The sequence below is a fragment of the Pelobates fuscus genome, chromosome 2 (genome assembly GCF_036172605.1).
Source record: "Pelobates fuscus isolate aPelFus1 chromosome 2, aPelFus1.pri, whole genome shotgun sequence".
NCBI lineage: Eukaryota > Metazoa > Chordata > Amphibia > Anura > Pelobatidae > Pelobates > Pelobates fuscus.
The window spans coordinates 237,545,853-237,568,988 of NC_086318.1; the positions used below are offsets into that span (position 1 = coordinate 237,545,853).

Sequence of the window (23,136 nt, forward strand, 5' to 3'; positions counted from 1 at the left end):
AAGGTATAGTGATTCTGTTTTAGACCACAATGTTATGCTCCATGATGACCATGATGACTGGGAACATATTTGAAGGGCTATTGAGGCATAATATTCAGGAATTCATTGTGGAAAACTTTGTTAGTAATAGTCAGCACGGTTTTATGAAATATAGGTCATGTCAAACTAACCTAATTGCATTCTATGAAGAACTAAGTAGAAGTATAGATCAGGGTGCTGCAGTGGATGTGATCTACTTGGATTTTGCCAAGGCATTTGATACGGTTCCTCACAATAGGTTAGTCTTAAAACTAAAAGAAATTGGTCTAGATGAATATTCTTGGTAGAACATTGGTTTAAGGATAGAGTACAATGAGTTGTCATTAATGGTAAATTTTCAGGCTGGACAAAAGTGGTAAGTGGTGTCCCTCAGGGTTTTGTTTTGGGACCGCTTTTATTTAACATATTTATAAATGACCTTGCAATAGGCATTGAAAGTCATGTTTCAGTGTTTGCAGATGACACAAAACTTTGTAAAGTAATAAAATGTTAGCAGGATATTGCTTTGCTGCAGAGGGATTTAGATAGATTGGGCACTAAAATGGCAGATGATATTTAATGTAGAGAAATGCAAAGTTGTGCACTTCGGGGTCAAGAATGCACAAGCAACTTACACCCTAAATGTTAGTGAATTAGGGATAACCACACATGAGAAGGATTTGGGAATTGTTATAGACAACAAATTGGGCAACAATATGCAATGTAAATCTGCAGTTACTAAAGGCAGTAAGGTTTTGTCATGTATAAATAGGGGCATCAATTCTCTGGATGAAAATATAATTTTGCCTCTTTATAAATCGCTGGTCAGACCACACCTTGCATATGCTGTGCAATTTTGGGCACCAGTTCTAAAGAAGGATATCATGGCACTAGAAAAAAGTTCCCACCAGACACGTGAGATGAGGCTCTATGTTGAGGGTAGGCAGGAACTCGTTTATTCCCCATATGCAGGTCCCCATGCAAGAGACTTGAGTAGACCACAATAAAACCTGAGAGTAGACCACAGTAAAAACATACACAGGTCCAGGACACTCCCGTACAAAACAAGACAATCCCTCCCTTGTGCCCGGGAGACAACAGAGTCAAGCACCATACCAAACTCAACTATCTACAGGCACAGAAAACATACATTTTTATAAAACCCTAAAAATACCTTCAAACACACAAACTCCCGACAAAAGTTACATCCCCTGATAGCCCCGATCCGAGCGACCAATACATCCAAAAGGATATGATAACATTATACAAATATATTCTGGGCCAGACAAACCACTATCTGGAAATCTGTTCATAAACAGGACTATACATAGGACACAAGGTCACACATTTAGGCTGGAAAAAAAGAGGATTTAATCTATGGCAAAGAAAAGTTTTGTTTTTTTTTACATTAAGAGCAATAAGGATATGGAATTCTCTGCCTGAAGAGGTGATTTTATCAGTCCATACAGAGTTTTAAACAGCAATTGGAAAAATATTTGCAAAAACATAACATACAGGGATATCATTTCTAATTAGTGGGGTAATAGCTGCTTGATCCAAGGAGATATCTGACTGTTATTTTGTGGTCAAGAAGATTTTTTTTCCTAGTTTATTGCAAAATTGGAAGCGCTTCAGACTGAGTTTTTTGCCTTCTTTTGGATCAACCACAAAAGCATATGTGAGGAAGGCTGAACTTGATGGACACAAGTCTCTTTTCAGCTATGTAACTATGTAATTAACACCCTGTATTCGGGTCGAAATGTTGTAGTTTCCACTGTGGTGGGATAAAATTTCCAAGTCCAATACTTTCTGTTCAAAATTAACAATATAATATGTCCCAACAGACAAATGTCAAGATGGAGCAAGTCAGCAGCACAATGAGAAAAATCAACTAAGCTCAGGAACAGAATCTTTTAACAAGAGTTAACAGACATAGATAAACAGTTGGACAGCATTTTGAGAAACTGCACATTTTATATTAAAGCACATTCAAGCTATGTATTCATGTCTAAACCAAGAACTTACAGTCCCAGTGAGTAAGTCCCTTTTAGCCTATGCCTGCAGTTGGCAGGATACAGTCCCCCAAGGAGGCGAAGTACCGTCGGCTGAGGGACCAGAGTGCGGTAGGGGAAAAGATAGGCAATTCTGGTAAATGTATATATATTTTATTTTAATGCTTTTAAGCATGTTGTGTGAGGTTTCCCCAACTGCCTCTATGGACCAGTCTTCACTCAATTTTTGTCAGTTTCTAGGTACAATAGTCTTACGACCTTTCTGTTTTATTGTTTGCTATTGTTTATTCGCCAACAGGAATGCAATCTGTACGTCACTGGCTAGACTAGAGACTTTCCACAGTTACCACATATTTTAATATTTCTGCAATGGTAGATCTGGTATACAACAGGTGAAGGGCCACAGCTTTGGTACCACTTAGTTAGACTTTGTAAAAATTTATAAAGTAATGTATGGAATCAGGGGCGAACTGACAACTCATGGGGCCCTCGGGCAATAGGAGATCACGGGGCCCCCGTGTACCCATCAACTTGCAAGAGACACAAATATACATCACTAACACATGCATGTGTTACAGAAAGAGTTGTAATGTGTGTGGGGGGGGGGGCAGAGGCTTCAGTAGGGGACAGGAGTTGTAGTGTGTGGGACTGGGGCTGTAGTGGGAAGATAAGGGCTCTAATGGGCAACAGGAGCTCTAATGGGTGGAAAGGCGCTATAGAGGGGGCATAGGGGTTCTAATTGCAGACTGTAGTGTTGGGTGGTTGTGGGGGGACAGGGGCTGTAGTTGGGTAGTTTTTAGCCCCCTTTCCTACCATTAAAAAGGATTTTTATTCACATTTTTGACCTAAAATAGAGTGGGTGCTGGTGCAATATTTTTTTTCGGTCCACCTATCATTAGGATGGAAAAAAAGGTATACACACACACGCACACACAAACACACTGATACGGATACATAGACGCACTAACATACATGCAGATACACAGACACACACTAACACATACACAGATATACACACACTAACACACATACAGACTAACACATACACACTAACATACATACAGATGCAGATACACAGACACACTATAACACATACAGATAACATGCACAAACAGATCACATTACATATTTTAACCACCCCCCTGCTTACATACCTTTTTGGTTCCAGAGGGTGGCATCTGGCTAAGTGTGATGGGTGTCTGGCTCCCTCCTCTCTCAGCGTGTTGGTAAGGAGGGAGGGGGAAACTCCCTGCACAGCGGCATTACACAGGGCTCCTGATCAGTGAAGCATTGCCGGTGGCCCATGCAGGCGGCGCACGTTGATGGGCGTGCGTGACGACGACATTGCGCGCCCACGTGCACATGGATGAAATTCTCCTCTGGTAAGCACTGCAGGGCCTGAGGGAGGCGCTGAACTCAGCGGTCGGTGCAAATTGTGTTGTGTGTCTCTGCCAAAGACACATACAAAGTGGCTGGGTGGCGGGCCCCCTACCTCGGCCGGGCCCTCGGACCATGTCCGAAGTGCCCGACCGGTCAGTCCGCCCCTGTATGGAATGTAAACAAACACAATTAGACTCAAAACTAGATATTTCTCTGTTACATAAATATGCCTTGGTTGTGCATCAAACAGCAAACAATATGTTATGTTTTACTCTTCTGGTTGTTACCAAGCTTATATATCAAATGATATTTAACTCTTATAGTTTGTGGTTATATGTTGCTGTTCTCTCCACAATGCACTGTTTTAACGCCACAATGAACATTAAATTTTATGTGTGTACCCACTGCCGTTTTTTTCTCTATGCTGTCATTTTATTGATACAATATATAAAGAACATTACATGGATACACAATGTTAATCAGATGCATCTCATATTTCAACTAACTCTACCTTTTTTTAATTTTAGGTTTTGCTTTGTATTACATACACATCAACATTTGAGCTAAATGGAAGCTCGGTGCTGAAAATTGCTGAGGTTAGTGACAGCAGGATTATGTGTTTTTGTTTAGTGGTGACATTTTTACAAAACTGTTACATTTATACAAGTCTCCATTAACATGATCAATATTTTTTAAAGGGATTCTATAGTGCCAGGGGGAAAAAAAGCAATTTTCCTGGTACTGTAAGTTTCTAATGTGCTCCCTCTCTCGCACCCCCCTCGCACGGGGCTGAATGGGTTACAACTCCTTCAGTCTCTTGCATCAATCCAGGGCCAATGTCCCTATGCTCTGGGTCAGGCTCCGCTCACAATCCTCCCAATGCTTTCCTATGGGAAAAAATCTGACGCTGGAGGTACTCATGCAGAGCGAGAGGACACCCAGAGTCAGATACCAGACCAAAGGTCCGTTCCAATCCAGGAAGCCCTCTAGTGGCTCTCTGGTAGACAGCCACTGGAGGTGGAGTTAACTCTGAGAGATAATAATTGCAGGTGCTCAAAAACTGCAATAATTACCACTGCAGGGTTAAGGGACATGGGACATTGCACCCAGACCACTTCAATGAACTTGTGTCTCTTTAAGTTTGCTAACATACATTTTTCTAAATATAACTATTATTATTTTTTTAAATCTGTCACATTTTAATATTATTGTTTAGATGCATTACCGGAATGTATACTGGCTTTACTTCACAAGTTAAAACTATTGAGGAAAGACAAAAACAGAGGGAGGCTTCCAGAATATGAGCCAATTAATACTCTAGTTGAGCCTCAGGACAGAAAGTTAAAGTAGTCCTTACTTAAAATGGGACTCATTTTGGAGCACATTCGTGACTAAGGTTTGCCTGAACGTTTACCGACGGAGTTATCAGAAAAAAAGAGGATTGCTTAAGAATCGGTATATTACAAATATGTAACACAAACATAACCTGCAGGTGATACTCGAAAAATTAGAATATTGTGAAATAGTTCATTTATTTCAGTAATGCAACGTAAAGGGGGAAACTAATATATGAAATAGACGCATTACATGCAAAGCAAGCTAGTTAAAGCCATGATTTGTCATAAGTGCGATGATTATGGCTTACAGCTCATGAAAACCCCAAATCTACAATCTCAGTAAATTAGAATATTGTGAAAAGGTGCAATATTCTAGGCTCACAGTGTCCCACTCCAATCAGCTAAGTAAGCCATAACACCTGCAAAGGGTTTCTGAGCCTTTAAATGGTCTCTCAGTCTGGTTCAGTAGGAATCACAATCATGGGGAAGATTGCTGACCTGACAGTTGTGCAGAAAACCATCATTGACACGCTCCATAAGGAGGGAAAGCCTCAAAAGGTAATTGTGAAGTTGGATGTTCCCAAAGTGCTGTATCAAAGCACATTAATAGAAAGTTATGTGGAAGGGAAAAGTGTGGAAGAAAAAGGTGAACAAGCAGCAGGGATGACCGCAGCCTGGAGAGGATTGTCAGGAAAAGGCCATTCAAAAGTGTTGGGGTCTTTCACAAGGAGGGGACTGAGGCTGGAGTCAGTGCATCAAGAGCCACCACACACAGACGGATCCTGGACATGGGCTTCAGATGTCGTATTCCTCTTGTCAAGCCGCTCTTGAACAACAAACAACGTCAGAAGCGTCTTACCTGGGCTAAAGAAAAACAGACCTGGTCTGTTGCTCAGTGGTCCAAAGTCCTCTTTTCTGATGAGAGCAACTTTTGCATCTCATTTGTAAACCAATGACCCAGAGTCTGGAGGAAGAATGGAGAAGCACACACTGCAAGATGCTTGAAGTCCAGTGTGAAGTTTCCACAGTCTGTGTTGATTTGGGGAGCCATGTCATCTGCTGGTGTTGGTCCACTGTGCTTCATGAAGTCCAGGGTCAACTCAGCCGTCTACCAGGAGATTTTGGAGCACTTCATGCTTCCTTCCACAGACGAGCTTTATGGGGATGCTGACTTCATTTTCCAGCAGGACTTGGCACCTGCCCACACTGCCAAAACCACTAAAGCCTGGTTCAATGACTGTGGGATTACTGTGCTTGATTGGCCAGCAAACTCGCCTGACCTGAACCCCATAGAGAATCTATGGGGCATTGCCAAGAGAAAGATGAGACATGAAACCGAACAATTCAGAAGAGCTGAAGGCCGCTATTGAAGGTCTTCCATAACACCTCAGCAGTGCCACAGGCTGATAGCTTCTAATTCTAATTTACTGAGATTGTGGATTTGGGGTTTTCATGAGCTGTAAACCATAATCATCGCACTTATGACAAATCACGACTTGCACTATTTTGCTTTGCATGTAATACGTCTATCTCATATATTAGTTTCCCCTTTTACGTTGCATTACTGAAATAAATTAACTTTTGCACGATATTCAAATTTTTCGAGTATCACCTGTATAGCCACATTACGATTTTTATAAAAATATTTTGCTTAAAAACATCACCAATGTACTTTAAAGGGTCAGTCTAAATTATATAAGTAGCTTGTATTACTCCTCCCAGGAGAGAACAGAGCACATACAAAACACAGCCTGGGTCCATAATTAGTGAACCAGACTGTGTGCAACTTACAACAGCCACAGCATAGCTACTATCAGTTTCTTGTGTAGCTTCAATCATCCTGCATAATGACTGTAACTGCTTTTGGGGATAAACTATTAAGTCCATAAAATTCTGATGATTTGTTATTGTGGTATAATATCAGTTCCCATACAACAGAATGAGATATTCCTAGTTAGCTGCTAACTAACTAAGCAGTGCACTGAAGGACATTTCAAAAGGTAAGGACGTTTATTTTTATTTTTGGCAATAGTTTTATTTTTCTATATAACTTAAAATTGTCAGGGTATTTATATCGGCAAACATTTTGTGCTATGATAGAAATTAAAGTGTATATTGCCTAAATCATTCTGAACAGAGCAGACTCCAGTTTTGTTCTCTTCAAGCTAACAAAAGACACAAGATTTCTATCCTTTCTGTAAAACTAACCACTTTGCCACAGGAATGCTTAGTATATACAAACCTGTTGAGAAGAGATGAGAACGGGGGATGGACAGACTGTCTAAATGCTAATGGAATATAATCAATTCTAAACCCAGACATTTGTGACAGAGAAGATTAAATAATTTCACTTTACTTTCGATATTGTATAACGTCCCATTGTAAGTTTAGGGGTCATACTTGGTTATAACTGTCATATTAGAAATTATAGCAGAATTTGCCAGACACATAGTCTGAAGAAAGCCCAAAGAAACTCTTTGATCTGACAGAAAACTTAAGTTATAGACAACCATGAAGATAAGGTAAATGACGTCAAAATAGCCACCAGGAAAAGTTAACTCTTTCCTGGATAGGAATGTTTAGTGGGACGAGACTGCCCTCTATAGACCAACTACTTGAATTGCTATCTGGAAAGTAACCACACCTCCAGTTTTCTATTGGTCTATCACCTAGTGACGAACAGAGCATTTTTCCCTTTAAAAGTTAATGCAAAGGTATGCAAAGGAAGCAAAGAAGCAAAGAGGTGAGCAGTCGGGGGCAATGCAGAGAAATCCATCCACTCCAGGGCACTCAGAATTTCTTACACACCAATCACACATCCATTCAGTTCCTGAAACTACCTACTAATCTGATGAAAATATCTACTCAACTGTTAATTATACTGGTTTCATTTAATGAATCTAAATTAATTACAATTTTCTAATAGCATGATATATGACTGGATAAATCACGATCAGATTTCGATATTTAGAAATCTTAGTTACTAAAGAATATATAATTAAGCATTCTATTCTGCAGATAGAAAGGAATAATTATATATATATTAATATGACATATATCACATGTTAGCATATCGTGATATTTATCCAGGTGTATTGATTTGCTATAAAATAAGATAAAATATCTGTTTAGGCAAGTTAAAATTCTGCTTATAGAACATGGTAGATTACGCTTATTGGATGGTTCCAGGAAATGACTAATGAGCTGGTTTAAATGTTATTTTATTTAAAATTACATGAGAATAGGTCTTAATTACCCAGAAAGGTCTAACCAGCATCGAAAGGGTTATTCTAACTGTAAGCTAAAGTTTTTATGGCCTTATGCTGCAAGCTGTGAGAAAGAAAGTGTCTCTGTGAAGTACAGTCATAAATCTTGTTTGACAATTGGCTGTGTTAGCCATTGGGAGATGTTTCTAGATTACCATATTGTATTGCATACTATGTTATACTAAATATTCATTGATTATTGTCACGCATGTTACTTATTATTATTATTTAAATTGTCACAATAAATTGTATCTATTTTTATAACAAATTGTGATTTTATTTATATGGAATTTCACTTACACGATAACAATCTTTGGGATCTGAGAATTGAAATAGTGGGCAATTCTCAACTGTTTACTATTATTATCCCATAAATATCCCCACAAAATATACGGTAACATGTAAGTAGTCTAGCAGAAGTTCTGTTTCTGTGCTCACCTCACCACTCCTAATTTCAGTACACTTGCTTATGTATATTTATGTATGTATGTATGTATTTATATATATATATACATAGAATTTTTCTAAACACCACAATATCTTGTGATGCACAAGGGTGTTTGTCCCGGTCTCCCTGCACAGATTTTCATACACCTGCATTGATTTGTATAAATTGATGCATCTATAAGTCCACCCTGTCATTGACTTGCATCGCTACCCATCAAAGTATTTGTACATATATTTTGGAACTGCTGCCTGCTCTTTCAAGTGCTTTACTACATGTTTCAGAATATATGATCAGCACCTTTAAAATAATTGTTGCATGCTGACATTCTGTTTTGTTGTTTTATTGCTTTTGTTTTTTGTTTTTGCTTTTTCATTTAGTTGTGTTTGGCATGCTATAAAACCGGATCCCCCCATTTGCATGACATTATCAGAGAATCCCTTGCACACATCCTAATTGCACTGTGTCATCGTGCTTTACCTGGTTTTCTTCATCCCCTCGCTTTTCTTGAGGTATTTTGGTTAACAATGCTAGAGTATGTGCACATTGATAAACATTTACTGACTTTTTATGTTTTATTAGTTTGTCACATATTTATAGAGAGTTGTCTGCAGTGCACATGGTAAACGAAAACAAATCAAATTGTTATAAACAAGGATATGTGGAAACAAGGTCATTAAGGCCTTGCTCAACAGAGCTATTCTGGAACAAGGTTTTAGCTGTAAAAATACGCAGACACATATTTATAGGATGGGAGTGATAACTACATGTTTGACAAAAGCAGAGAAGTCACCAGTTTGATAGAAATGAAACGGAGAAGAAAAATTAAGTAGGTTGGTTAGGTCATGGAGAAATGGCAGAAAAAGTGCATTGTCGTGTTATGGCGCAGAGAGTCTTTGGCAACTATATTCCCAGTTTGTGTCAAATAGTTCTTGAGCAGTTTGACAAAAAGTGTCTCTACCCGAACCTAAAGCCCAGACTCTCTGCTTTAGGCTAAGATAATGTTAAACTTCAGGTGCTGGTATCCTTTGTTCAACATTGAAAGATTTTTAAACATTGTAGACATTGATATATATTCATTGATATATGAATATATTAACTAATGTTAATGATTAACTTTTGAAATTTGTTTTTATTTTAATCATTGTGTTTAACAAATTCTTGTTGCAAAAATTCATATATTAAATTAAGATGAGGTAGAACATTGAGCTTTCTAAATATAATTTAGGAAGGTGGTCTGTTACTTTTAATCATATATACAAGTGTTAAAAGACACTGAACTATTTTAACATCTGCCTAGTCCTAGCTGTCAGGTATGAATGTTGAAACTACAATAACTTGTTTAAAGGGCCACTCTAAACACAAGAACAACAACAGAATGTTGTAATATTATAGTACCAGGAGTCTCATGGCACCATTGTAAGGTGTCAAAGGTTTGAATAGTTTACACTTAAAGGGGTCCCTTAGTTCTTCTGTAATATCTCTAAAGCAAAAGTCCCATCACTGAGCCTCACCCACCCTCATTTATACTCCTTAGTTATGATTACCAGCCTATAGAGGAATTAATTTCTATGACAGAAGTCACTGGTTACTGATTTAATGTCTGCAAGTGTTTTGAAATTGCTTCCTCTCCTCTGCTCCCAAACAGTAAAGGAAAATTAGATCAGTAAAATCATTCCTACTGTCAGGAAGGGAGGAGGCATGAATGGGCTAGCTACCATTTCTCTGTAAGCATTACATTAGCAGTCCTGAGATTGATAAAGATTGCTATAGCTGTTTTAAATACCTTTTTTTTAGAAGTATATAATTCACTGTATACCCTGTGGACATTATGCTCAAATGCAGACATTATTTTTATATTCTGTTGTAATTTTTAGTAAGCAGTTCTGCTAGTAATGCCTTCAAGGTCCTTGCAAATATCTATAAGCAAGGTATTTGACCATTTCTTTTAATCTATTTTTGTCGCACCTACAGTATGTGAGAAAAAAATGTATTCTTGCTTTTCTATTAACATTTCAGACTCAAAGTGAAATATTTCAAGATAAAGAACACTGTATACTCTGTAAATTCATTCAATTTCCATATTTCTTTTAAAAAAGCTTATGGAATAAGTGAAAAATTCAAAAATATGTTCTTTTTTCATAATTTTCATTTTTACATTCGTGTGAAAAGTAATCTACACGCAAAAATTACAGTTTTATTATTTGGGTTATTTATTTAATTGTGAATTCAGAGTGAATTTCTAATTTAAGGCCAGAGTAGCCAGACTGAAAGCATATCTGGCTTTTTGCAATTTGGCTATGTTGACCTTAAATTTTAAATTCACTTTGAATTCTCACTCTAGAAAATTAAAACTCTAAACTCTGTGCATGTTTATAGTTAGCTGTGCACCCCTTGCATCAAGTAAAGTTTATGATGATCTTTATTTCAATCAAAAAGTGCTTGGTGCTGAAGGTTAACTGGTGACAACATATTTCAGATGGCTTTCTATATTCAGCTCATTCAATGATCAAATCTTGTTCTGTTCTTTCTCTCTCCCCTACAGATATGCATTGAAACCTATATTTCAAGTTGTCATCAACGAAGTATAAATACTGCTGTCAGGGCGACGCTCAGTCAAATGTTAAGTGATCTGACATTACAATTACGTCAAAAGCAAGAAAGCCCAGTGAGTAATCAATTTCACCGTCTTTTAATCAGTTGTTTTAAAACAAAGTAAGAGAAGCATTATTTGCATTTACCAATGCACACTTTCGGGATTTCCATAAGGTCACTTGCAATAGAGATAAATTTCTCTGTCAATCACATCAGCAAAAGTATATTTTAGACTAATGTGCAATGGTAGGCATATATGTTTCACTTTTGTTTTTCCTCCACCTGAAAACATTTTTAATTTATTCTAGTCTAAATGTCTTTCTTCTCCAGAATACAGAAATCCAAGATGCTCTTATGGAATTTAGAAGCCAAGGTATCAATAATCTTAATTACATTTGGATTATATTGTAAAGACATTTTAAAAAGCAAACAGGTAGTCTAGATATTTTTAACACCTTTATCTTTAATTCTATTTCTATAGTTGTTAATAAATATATATATATATATATATAGTGCATAAACTATTTGTACAAATGTGAATATTCTAGTAAAGGAAAAGCACAAGATTCTTTGTTGTTTTTTGTTTGTTTTTACAGAATTTAATCCATTCAGTGATTTGCTTTGAAAATACAATTTTTAATATATATATATATATTATAATAACTAATACCTGCGATCAAGCCACCCATGTCCTATAGACAACATAAAGTGCTTTGATCCCCGTCAGATTAAGTGACAACTGAGATCCACCATGACCCTTATAGGGCCTGCACTGATGCCCCATTTGTTTTGTTTCTCTAACACTCTGTAATGCTTACTTATCAGAGCAACAAATCCACTAACACACAAGTCAGTTGACTTCAAATGCACATGGGGTTATGTATGTTATTCTGTGGGTCTCAATGTAACAAGCATCACTATCCACATGCTTTCACAAAAACTGTGAAACACCATAATAAGATATTACTGTGCTTCAGATATGATACTCATCTACACCCTACCCCATACTGGGGTAGCACTCCAGATGTTGTGGAACGCTGGTAAAACATCAGGGGAGATGTCTTCCACAACATCTAGAGTGCCGGAGGTTGCCTACTCCTGCCATCGTAAGTGTGAACTACTAACATTGTTTCCCTTTGGATATGTGATAACTCGCAAACTTTCAATATTATAATTTATGTTATAATTCCCCCTCCCTTTCTTAGTCTGAAAATATTTTATGCCATTCGAGAACTGAAATGCTACATTAATAAACACACTGCAAAACTACTAGGCACAAGACAAGCAGGGTGCTTTTGCATCACACGCTAGGTGGCAGACCCAAATGGGATTGATGTGGAGATCAGAGGAACTCCGCAGCTGGCTCAAACATGTGGTCTTCACCCCCTGTGGTTGCAGTCACCTCAGAGATCTCTTCTTGTTATCTGATGCTTCCCATGGATTATGCAGTTTACTGACTTTCTGGACCAGCAGGGATTGAGGATTTATTTCCCCCTCAATGGTCAAAGGTAGACAAGAGGAAAACTAGAGAAAAACTTGTTTAGATCAAGTTTATTTCTCAGATGAAAGACCCCACTCAATACCCTACCATATACAAAGCACCACACATAGCCCCCTCACACCCACAGACGGCCCTACCACACACCAAATACTACAGGCAACCCACATGCACACGCTAGGCATCAAAAACAGCCCACATAAACACAATACCTTAAATAGCACTCGTGCACAATACCACAGATAGCTCCACCACCACACAAACACTAGTACTATCTGTAGCTCACACACACAAAACCTCAAACAGCCTACAAACATAAATAACACATCAGGCAGCCCACATGCACACAAAACCACAGTCCGCTTGCACCTTACACAAAAATATTAAAAGCAACCCACATACACACACTTAACATCACAGTCAGCAGACAAAAACTCAGACAGTATGTGTGTGATGAGGACTTTCCACGATGTTGTGTGTATGTAGTATTGTGTGGAGGCCGTATTTGTTGTCTGTGTGTAAGTGAACTGTTTGTAGTAATTGTGTATGCTTATGTGGGCTGCCTATGGTGTTATGTACGTATCTATAATGCTAAATAGGTTTATGTAGGATGCTTGGTACTTGCATGTGAGGTGTATGTGATATTGCTTGCAAAAGTGTGTGTGTCCCTGTCTAGTGTTTTGTATGTAGGTAGAGGTTTGCATCGATCTTTATATTGTTTTAATTGGGGGGGAAAGTCGTTATTCTTTGCTTAACATATGCCAGGAGGGGGACATGAATCCTACTTGTTTATTGATGGTCTGATGGTGCAGCTGTCTTCTGCACCTTCTGCTTGTGCAGACCACTCATCTCTCTTTCTCTGTTCTTGACTAATGCGCTGACTCTCCAGGAGGTGTTCGAACATGACAGAGCGTTTTCTGTGGTGTCTGCACCTGCTAGAAGTGCAGATCACAGCCTCTTTTGTGCTCTGGGCTCTGGTGCACTCTGGGCCAGCCGTTTAGATCGTCTGATCTTTTCAACTATCTCATATGGGTTTTACAGCCTCTCGCCACATGCAAAGGCACCACATGTGATTTTGGTTACTTACCTTTGTTATATTGGAGCATACGAAGTTGTTAAGGGCAGTTTCAATACTAGCACCATGTTTGTCTGCCGAGGTGTGCCACTCATATTATATTGCAAAGTGCTGGTTACTCTGACACTCAAATGGAAAATGGATAAACCACTGAGATGAAGATTTTTTTTTGTAGGTTTTCCTGAGAGATGGGGTGGAGTCAAAGCCTGGACCTCTCCATCTTAAAACGTCACTAGCCACCATCATACATTACCATCCAGCTTTTAAATGATACACAGGGGTTTCTTTGCATGTTCTATTTATGTACAATCCCAAATAAAAAAAAATGGCGGATATATAAAAAAAACAGAATTGTTTTCCAGACCTTTCATCTATTGTCAATGTTTTATGTCATTTTTTAATATATAGATCATGTCACCTGAATTTCTAAACAATTTTTATTGATTAGACTTTACATTTTGATATGGCTACATATAGATATTAACTGTTGCCTGTTCCACAGGTCCTTCGACAGAGTCACTTTGTGATGACATAGTTTCTGTGCTCACAGTCCTGTGTGACAAGCTGCAGGCTGTCATAAAGTAAGTATGAGTAGAGAAGTCTGCTTCAATGTTTCCCATATGTTTTCTTGGGGTATAAAATCTATCAGGGTTTTACAATTGTAATGCACTCAACATTATGTTGATACGATCGGCAATTATAAAATGTGATTATGGGAATAAAACATCCAAAGTGCCCGTGTATCTCAAGCAAAACAAAACCTAATCATTTTGATGGCAAATGGTATTACGGTTGTAACTAGGAATCATTGCAACATTTCTTCTGCGAGTTTAACTCTTACACCATATGGGTTACATTTTATTTTGAAAACGGACAAACCCTTGACCATTACTTTCATAATATTGTAAAGCGCTACGGAATCTGTTGGCGCTATATAAATGGCAATAATAAATAATAATAATAAATAAATAATGCTAGAAACCCCTCAAATATCAAATCAACTAGATTCAACAAATCTCTAACCTAAAGTCTTTTCTTGCCAACAGCATTTTGCATTTACCTGTGTGTGTATGTGTCACCATCCAAAGTGATTATCTTACAACCATCATGGACAGTGGACAGCCATCATGGCTTTTTCTCCATTTTAATTTACTATTTTAGTCTGTGACAGTATGTGGCATTATCTCATATTGCTGGACATTGGTGACAAGTGAGGCCACCTGCACCATTTTCCCCTCCCTATTGCTTCATATCTTGGGAAGAGCTGTGTAAAAGTAGGATCTAGACTAAGACTAATGACAGACTTTTACAAGTGGTAGATATTCAGTACTTGGTGTTCCAGTTTCTGCCATGTGTCCAGATACTGTGATGAGAGATGTAACTTCTAGGACAGTCAAGTGAACTTTAGGATATTAACAGGTTCTGTATAAGCAAGTAGAAACCATGAGTACATAGACAATGTTCACTGACAGTGGGGAACTATTATAGTATGTTGAGACTTGGAGAAAAAATACCAGAACAGCTCTCTTCAGATGCATGTGACCTATGGGGAAGGCCCATCTGTCTTTAGCACAGTCCATTCCCAATTGGTCTCTCAGCAGTTCTTTGTGAAGTAGACATACTTGCTTTTTTTTTATTAAACTTTACTGGGTTTATCATTTTAAACATCCATATTGCTGTGGGGGCTATAAATCACCCCTCAAGATAGCACCTGGTCATTGAAAACATTTTAGCAGTCAGCCGTCATCTTTGTGTGTACATGTTATATAGTGATCAAAATTAATAATACAAACGTAAATATGACTCAAATGTTGTAAACTTGTATGGTTCTAGGTCTAAAGAACATGGCCAGCAAAGTATTACTCAACATTTCTTTTTTTCCTCAGTGAAAACCACCAATTGCAACTGCTATTCCTTGAATGCATACTTTCAATGCTTAATAGCTCATCCCCCACAATGCATCACCACAAAGGTTTCATGGACATTATATGGTAAGTATGCAAGTAATGTTATTTTTTAAATATTATATTGTGTGTGTATATTTAATATAACATGCACTCAAGGACTTCAATTTGGCTCGGTGCGATGTTTAGCAGATAATATGCACACAATGTGTATATAATATATGTTCAGATATAATGTAACAGTCAGTGTGTACTTTTAGTCACTGTTTAGTTTTAGGGTTTCCTGGGTTAGTTTTCACGTTTCCTGGGGTTTAATTAATTATTATTTTGTAAAGAAAGTTATTTAGCCATTTACATGGATGTGATAGTAAACTGGGATTGAGTAAAAATGGAGATGGCAATGAACATCTATCATATTGCATTCCAGGGCTTTGTAAATCCACTTTAGGAGACAGGAGTTAGGAGCCAAACAAAATTTCCATTAAGAAATTACACATATACAATGACACACACTCTTAAAGGATCACTATAGGGTCAGGAACACAAACATGTATTCCTGACCCTATAGTGTTAACACCACCACCTAGCCCCCCTGGGCCCCTCAGGTCTCCATAAATATAGCAACATCTTACTGTATTCAAGCCTGAAGCTGTAACTCTGCATGCTGTTTGCCTAAAAAAAAAAAACAAGCAGTCTGCTGACATCATCACAAGTGGTAGCCTGATCCAATCACAATGGTTCCCCATAGGATTGGCTGAGACCGACAAGGAGGCAGATCAGGGGAAGAGCCAGTATGATTCAAACACAGCCCTGGCCAATCAGCATCTCCTCATAAGAGATGAATTAAATCAATGAATCTTTGAGGAAAGTTCAGTGTCTGCATGCGGAGGGAGGAGACACTGAATGTTTGGACGCATTTTAGGCAGCCATGACCCAGGAAGGATCTCTAACAGCCGTCTTAGGAGTGGCCAGTGAAGTTATCACTATGCTGTAATGTAAACACTGCATTTTCTCTGAAAAGACAGTGTTTACATCAAAAAACATTAAAGTAATGATTCTACACACCAGAACAAATTCAATAAACTGTAGTTGTTCTGGTGACTATAGTGTCCCTTTAATTAGCCCTGCTCTAATACCCAATTATTTAGGGTAACATATAACTGGCGAAATAGCTCAATACCGGTGAAATAGCTCAGTGGGCTAATGCATCAGCAGAATCTGTTCTAACTCTTGGGTCGCAGGTTCAAATCCCGGCAGGGTTGACTCAGCCCTTCTTCCTTCCGAGGTAGATAAAATGAGTACCATTAAATTGGGTGATAGTAACAACCCCTGGATGTTGGGCTAAGGTAACATAACATCCCCAGGACGTACTAGCTATTCACATAGGGTAACAAGGCTGGAGTAAAGTACCACCATTATTTTTCTTGATTACATTTCTTTTAATGTTTTAATTTTACTTTTATTTATTTTTTTAAAGCATGTATTGTTAATTATGTATAGCTTTGAAAAGACAATTTTAGTCTGTTCAGCAGGTAGAGTAGCATCATATCTTTCTTGTCTTTCTCAATGCAGGAAACAATTATGTCCAGCCCTAGTGGTAATTCTTGGTAACCCAGTGCATGACAAAACCGTAACCTCTGCTCACAACAACACCTGCATTGACTCTGATTGTCATGCTACTGGAGTGGCTGATCAGGGAAGAGGATCAGCTTGCTCATCTACTGCACCTGCTCTCAGTGGTCCAGTTGCACGGACAATCTATTACATTGCAGCTGAGTTAGTACGACTGATGGGATCGGTTGAATCCATGAGACCTGTGTTGCAGTCCCTGTATCACCGCATTCTTCTGTATGCTCCACCACAGAACCGCGTAGAGGCCATTAAAATTATGAAAGAGGTTAGGATATTCTCTTTATGTTTTCAACGTATTGTGTTTGTTTGTTTTTAATATATGTTTGCAATATATACAGGCTGCAACTAGAAATTACTAGTATGAAAATGTGAATAGAACAAGCATTAGGCGTATTACATCAAAGACAGAGATGCCTCCGATATTCTTCATTGATTGATCCTACACACAGGTAACACAGTGCCACAGACACATTAAAGATGATAACAAGCACACATTACATGTTACACCAACATGCATTTCCAGTGGAGGCTTGTCCATAGGGGCAGCTGGCGCTGTGTCCCACCAGTTTTTGTTGCGATAAATTTATTTTCCCCCACAAACAGCCCCCTGTTGTTTGTGAATTAATCCTACTATGGTGGCGAATAAGTCACAGCAAAAGGCAGGCTAGCCTACTGGCCAGTCATTAGGGCCCTTGAAAGCTGTTTTCACCAGTGTATTCAGTTCCTCAAACTTCACATCCCCTAATTCAGTTGAGGAAGAAAATCAGTATTTGAGGTACTATGGCACACACATGGCTTCACCATTTTGGTTTTATTTTTGTAAAATAAATTATGACACAGTGTAAAAAATCTTGTGTTGTTGTGCAACTGAGGTTGTATTTACCCAATTTTAAGACCTGTTAAGGAACAGATTATTGTTCTATATGTATATATTTATTTACACACAAACATAGAACGTGATGGCAGATAAGCACCATTCGGCCCATCTAGTCTGCCCAATTTTATAAATACTCTGGTCTCTATCCCACACAAGCTGAAACTCCTTTACTGTGTTAACCTCTATCACTTCAGCTGGAAGGCTATTTCATGCACCCACTACCCTCTCAGTAAAGTAATACTTCCTGATATTGTTTTTTAAACCGTTGCCCATCTATTTTAAGACTATGTCCTCTTGTTGTGGTAGTTTTTCATCTTTTAAATATAGTCTCCTCCTTTACTGTGTTGATTCCCTTTATGTATTTAAATATTTCTATCATATCCCCCCTGTTTCGTCTTTCCTCCAATCTATACATGTTACGATCCTTTAACCTTTCCTGGTAAGTTTTATCCTGCAATCCATGAACCAGTTTAGTAGCCCTTCTCTAAACTCTTTCCAAAGTATCAATATCCTTCTGAAGATACGTTCTCCAGTACTGCGTACAATATTCCAAGTGAGGTCTCACCAGTGTTCTGTACAATAGCATGAGCACATCCCCCTTTTTACTGCTAATACCTCTCCCTATATAACCAAGAATTCTGCTAGAATTTCCTGCTGCTCATTGTCTGCCTACCTTTAAGTCATCAGAAATAATTACCCATAAGTACCTTTCCTTGGATGTTGAGGTTAGGACTCTATCAAATATTCTGTACTCTGCCCTTGGGTTTTCACGTCCAAGATGCATTATCTTGCACTTATCCACATTAAATGTCAGTTGCCACAACTCTGACCATTTTTCTAGTTTACCAAAATCATTAGCCATTTGGCTTATCCCTCCTGGAACATCAACCCTGTTACATATCTTAGTATCATCAGCAAAAATACATACCTTACCATCAAGACCTTCTGCAATATCACTAATAAAAATATGAAAGAGAATGGGTCCAAGTACAGATTCCTGAGATACCCCAGTATTTTTTTTTTTTTTTTTTTTGCTGTTGTTACTGTAAAATAAAAAACATAAACATAATCTTTTCCTTTGGAGGCATCTTGTGGTTAAACTCTGTACTACACTTGAACATAGTAATTGGAACTTAGCCTCGAATTGAGCTATTAATTGTACTCATTAATAGAATTTGTCTATATAGTTTATTCCCTATATATGGCATCGGTACTAGTGCCATATATTCCTATTTTTGATTAAAAACATTTAGGGACAGAGTCAAATCCATGTGTCCAGTCATGTGCCCCATCAATTTGAAATATCACCAGCTGCAACTTATCATTTCACTTGGTAATACCCACAGAACACCCATAGAGTGCACAGCACTGCAAGTTGCATCCACATTACCACACATGTAAATCACATACACTGCTAGTCTCATCCATAACTTCCTTACACAGCAACAAAACACTGACAACAAAAGAGATGCCGCCCTGAGCTATGGTTGTTCTAAAAATGTATTTCTGGCATGAGGTGGCGAAGCTAAAGAGGCTGGCTTATGGTGCAACATTCTGCAAAACATTTTTTGTGCAAAAACAATAGATATGTAAACATGCAAACAAATAGATCCTAGTAATGCCAAAATGTATCAAATGCCTTAAAGTTAGTGTTTTGGGCCCAGAGGTGACCTTTTAATGCACACTTTATGCAGGGCTTTACATTTCTAGTTTTGGGCTACAAGTAAGCCCTAATAACATTCTTCTTTTGATACATGGCTTAATCATACTGTGTGAATTCACAAATGCATTATTTCAATAACAGTGCAAAAAGTATCCATAAAAGCTTATCACCCTTCTTTTAAATAGAAGGCACTAACAACAGAGGAAATTGTACTAAGCATCCTCTAAGTACCCACTAAGGAAGAATGTTTCTACAATGGGTGACTATTATTACCTGGAAAGAAACAAACCATATGGAGACAGTGGTATGAAATCAAATATTCATTAAAACAAACATTTCATTTTCCCCATACTAAAAATTCCAGTGGAGGAAATATCATAGGAAACCCTTGAGGATTAAGATTCCTTTATCTATTTCACTCAGTTCTGCAGCTAACTATGCAACCCTTTTTGGTAAATCTCCTCAGTATTAACTCAGTTCGCAACATTTGTGTGTGATTAAATATTCAGCATGGATGATGCTTGGTGTGGAATAAGGGCATGTAAGGGTTTGATTCCTTAGATAGTGAAAAGTAAGGCAATTCTAATGGGAGAATCTATGCCTAAAATAATGAAATTCATCAATGTTAAACACTCTGGGAAATCTGAGTGAAAATATTAAGGGCAGTAGCAGGTCCTCAAGAGTTGTTAAAGAGGTAACGCAAGCGCATGTGTGTTACTGCACTTCCAGTGTGGCTTCAAAAGTGTGTTGTGCACTGGTATCTGCCAAGGCATGCCATTTATCAAGCCACATTCATGGGAGAAATATAAGACCGCTAATTGTCTGGAGAATCAGTGTCAATCTTATATTAATAGTACTTTAGGATTGGCTGTCTACCTTTGAGGGTCCTTAGGCAGGGGGAATGGAGCCGACAGGGTGCTCAAAACATAATGGTGAGAGCCCTTTTGGCACCCAAATGCATAGTGGCTCTGGATTTTCTAGCCTCTGAGTGCAGTAGCCAATACTTGATGTCAACCAATGGCAGGTCTAAGGCTTACAGAAAGTCTGGGAGCTCATGTGGCCATGCAGAACTCACTTTGCCGCTAGTGATCCTGAAACGTCCTGGTATTCATCATTAACAAGTAGAAGTCATGATACAGGGAAATGGAGTCCCATGGTATTGCGAAGTTGTTCTGATGCAGGCCTTTTTCATGACTCCATACTGGATTGTAAACGAGTGACAGCAACACACCACATCATTGGGGGAATCCCCAAGGAACGGTGGCTGTAACACAGTATGAGTCCACGCAAGCTAAATCTGAGGTGGACTGTCTTCACCAAGAATCTGGGCACATAAGGCTGTAGTGTATGATAGCTGTTTCTTGTAGGGTGTCTCTGGGAGGCCACAATGTTTTCCCTAAATGGTATTATATTTAAAGAATCATATTCGTGCTGGTAAGCAAAGCAACTGTTGCGTTGCTTCAAGCTCTCTAGCCATGTGCTGCTGTTGAGTGCACTGAGAATCTTAAGAGAATCAGCTGACCACTCTTAGCCAATCAGTCTGGTCATCCGGAAACTAAAATTTCAGAAGCCGGTGTTATGTCAGATTTCTGGAAAAAATTTCGACCCATGTCACGCCATGCGTGAGACGACTGTGTAACTCCCGGTGATGCAGCATCAGTTTGCATCGATACCTCCTTAACGAGGTACTGCAATGTAAGTAAAGCTAGTTTCACACTCACATTACAGTTTGAGCATCCACTAAAGTACAGGGACATGAGACATTTAGGGTTAAAGTTAGGGTTTGAAGTAGGGTTATGAGTAGATGCTGATTGGTACAGTGCTGCATTTTGCGCTTAGCCTCCCAGTGCTTTCCTATGGGAAAGCATTAGATTGGTGAGGTAATCAAATTTGGAGCCAGCCGCAACTACAGCAGCGTGGAGTGGGAAAAAAGGTGAGTTCAAACCCCCTTTCAGAGAGATGTAAGGCGGGCAGGGGATCTAAGTAGTTAAACAATATACTGTCAGGAATACATATTTGTATTGCTTTAAGGAGGGTGAACTACTAAGTAAAAAGATAAGATCCTCTTCCGGACTTCTCTGGGAAAAAAAAAAATCTTTTATGTGATCTTATGGACTCCTATGCACTTATTAGCCTTTAACCCCTTAAGGACACATGACATGTGTGACATGTCATGATTCCCTTTTATTCCAGAAGTTTGGTCCTTAAGGGGTTAATAGGATACACATTGCAGCATTGTAACATGGGTGTGTAATACAAAAGCAAAAAAATAAATAAAAAAAAACACAGAAAAATTAAACCGCACCGTATCCCAAATCCCTCTGCTCATTTAAATAACAGAGGGGCTGTAGTGGTTATGGTGATTGGAGTGTTCATTTTACCTGGTTTTACATTCACTTACAACATTGTTGAAAAGGCTGGAGATACATCAAGTTACATGGCAGTCTGCTTACGTGGTCATTTTGCTGCAAAATCTTGCACAGTATTTGTTTAAAACCCAAATTCAAAGCAGACTTTATTTGTGTTCAAGTTATGTTTTTTTATTCCTAATGTTCAAATAAAACCATGTAAAAACGTCAATGTTTTAAATCCTCGTTGAACAAAGATTTAGAGGTAAAATATCATTCTTTGAGAAGACAACATATTTAAAGCAAAACCACATTCTCATGTTTCATTGTTTATCTTTGTATTTAGATTCATTCGAGCATAAAAACTTAGTCGTCAGTGGAAATGTTCCCAGATTTCACTGTTCTTCTCTAGATAGGTTATGGCAGAGCCTGTATCTATTGCTCACTTTCTATGTGCAGTATTAACATATACACCGAACAAGATAGCTGTCTGAGCGCCCTAAATAAGCAAAGGAAACCCTAAGTTTCGGTGAATATTAATGAAAGCAGTGCTAGCTATGTACATCTCAAAGGACCTGTTTTAAAGGAATTTTGTTGCCTTCCAACTTTTAGATACTTAGCAGTCCTCAGAGACTTTTTGATTTGGCCGGACCCTGCACTTCAGAACCCGAGACAAGAAAGCGATCAATTTCAAAGAGGAAGTCACAACTGGACCTGCTGAAACTGTGAGTTTTTGTATTATGTATGTTGTTTAATTGCTTCTGTGAATTGCTTTCACATATGCTGATATATACATAAATGGTGAGCTATTATGAAGTTAAACTAAAGAAAATCTTGTCTCTTCAGTTAAAACATATAGTCCATTTATAAATGATTCTTTAATACAGGAGTTTATAATTTTTTTAAGCCCAGACATGTACTGTGGCTGTATATGATTGTTAAACAACAGAAACAAGTGGCAAATTCTTAAAATTAGGCATATGGCTACAAGTGGTAGTACACAGTTAAGATTAATGGAAGTTTGCATGATGGAAAATATATATCTTGTTGAACACGATAACTATTGATTCATACATCAAAATTGAT

At 38.2% G+C, this 23,136-nt stretch overlaps 1 protein-coding gene across 2 annotated transcripts in view; it reads left to right on the forward strand.

Moving 5' to 3' along the window:
- ARFGEF3 (ARFGEF family member 3) overlaps positions 1-23,136 on the forward strand; it is a 146,835-nt gene that overhangs the window by 52,340 nt on the left and 71,359 nt on the right. Inside the window, exons 5-12 of one of the 2 annotated variants that reach the window (XM_063443277.1) lie at positions 3,938-4,006; positions 8,839-8,970; positions 11,004-11,126; positions 11,384-11,426; positions 14,129-14,207; positions 15,513-15,617; positions 17,103-17,427; positions 22,663-22,775. In XM_063443277.1, the coding sequence (XP_063299347.1) occupies positions 3,938-4,006; positions 8,839-8,970; positions 11,004-11,126; positions 11,384-11,426; positions 14,129-14,207; positions 15,513-15,617; positions 17,103-17,427; positions 22,663-22,775 (989 nt within the window). The remainder of the gene's footprint in view (positions 1-3,937; positions 4,007-8,838; positions 8,971-11,003; positions 11,127-11,383; positions 11,427-14,128; positions 14,208-15,512; positions 15,618-17,102; positions 17,428-22,662; positions 22,776-23,136) is intronic. The other variant, XM_063443278.1, reaches the window with a different exon arrangement.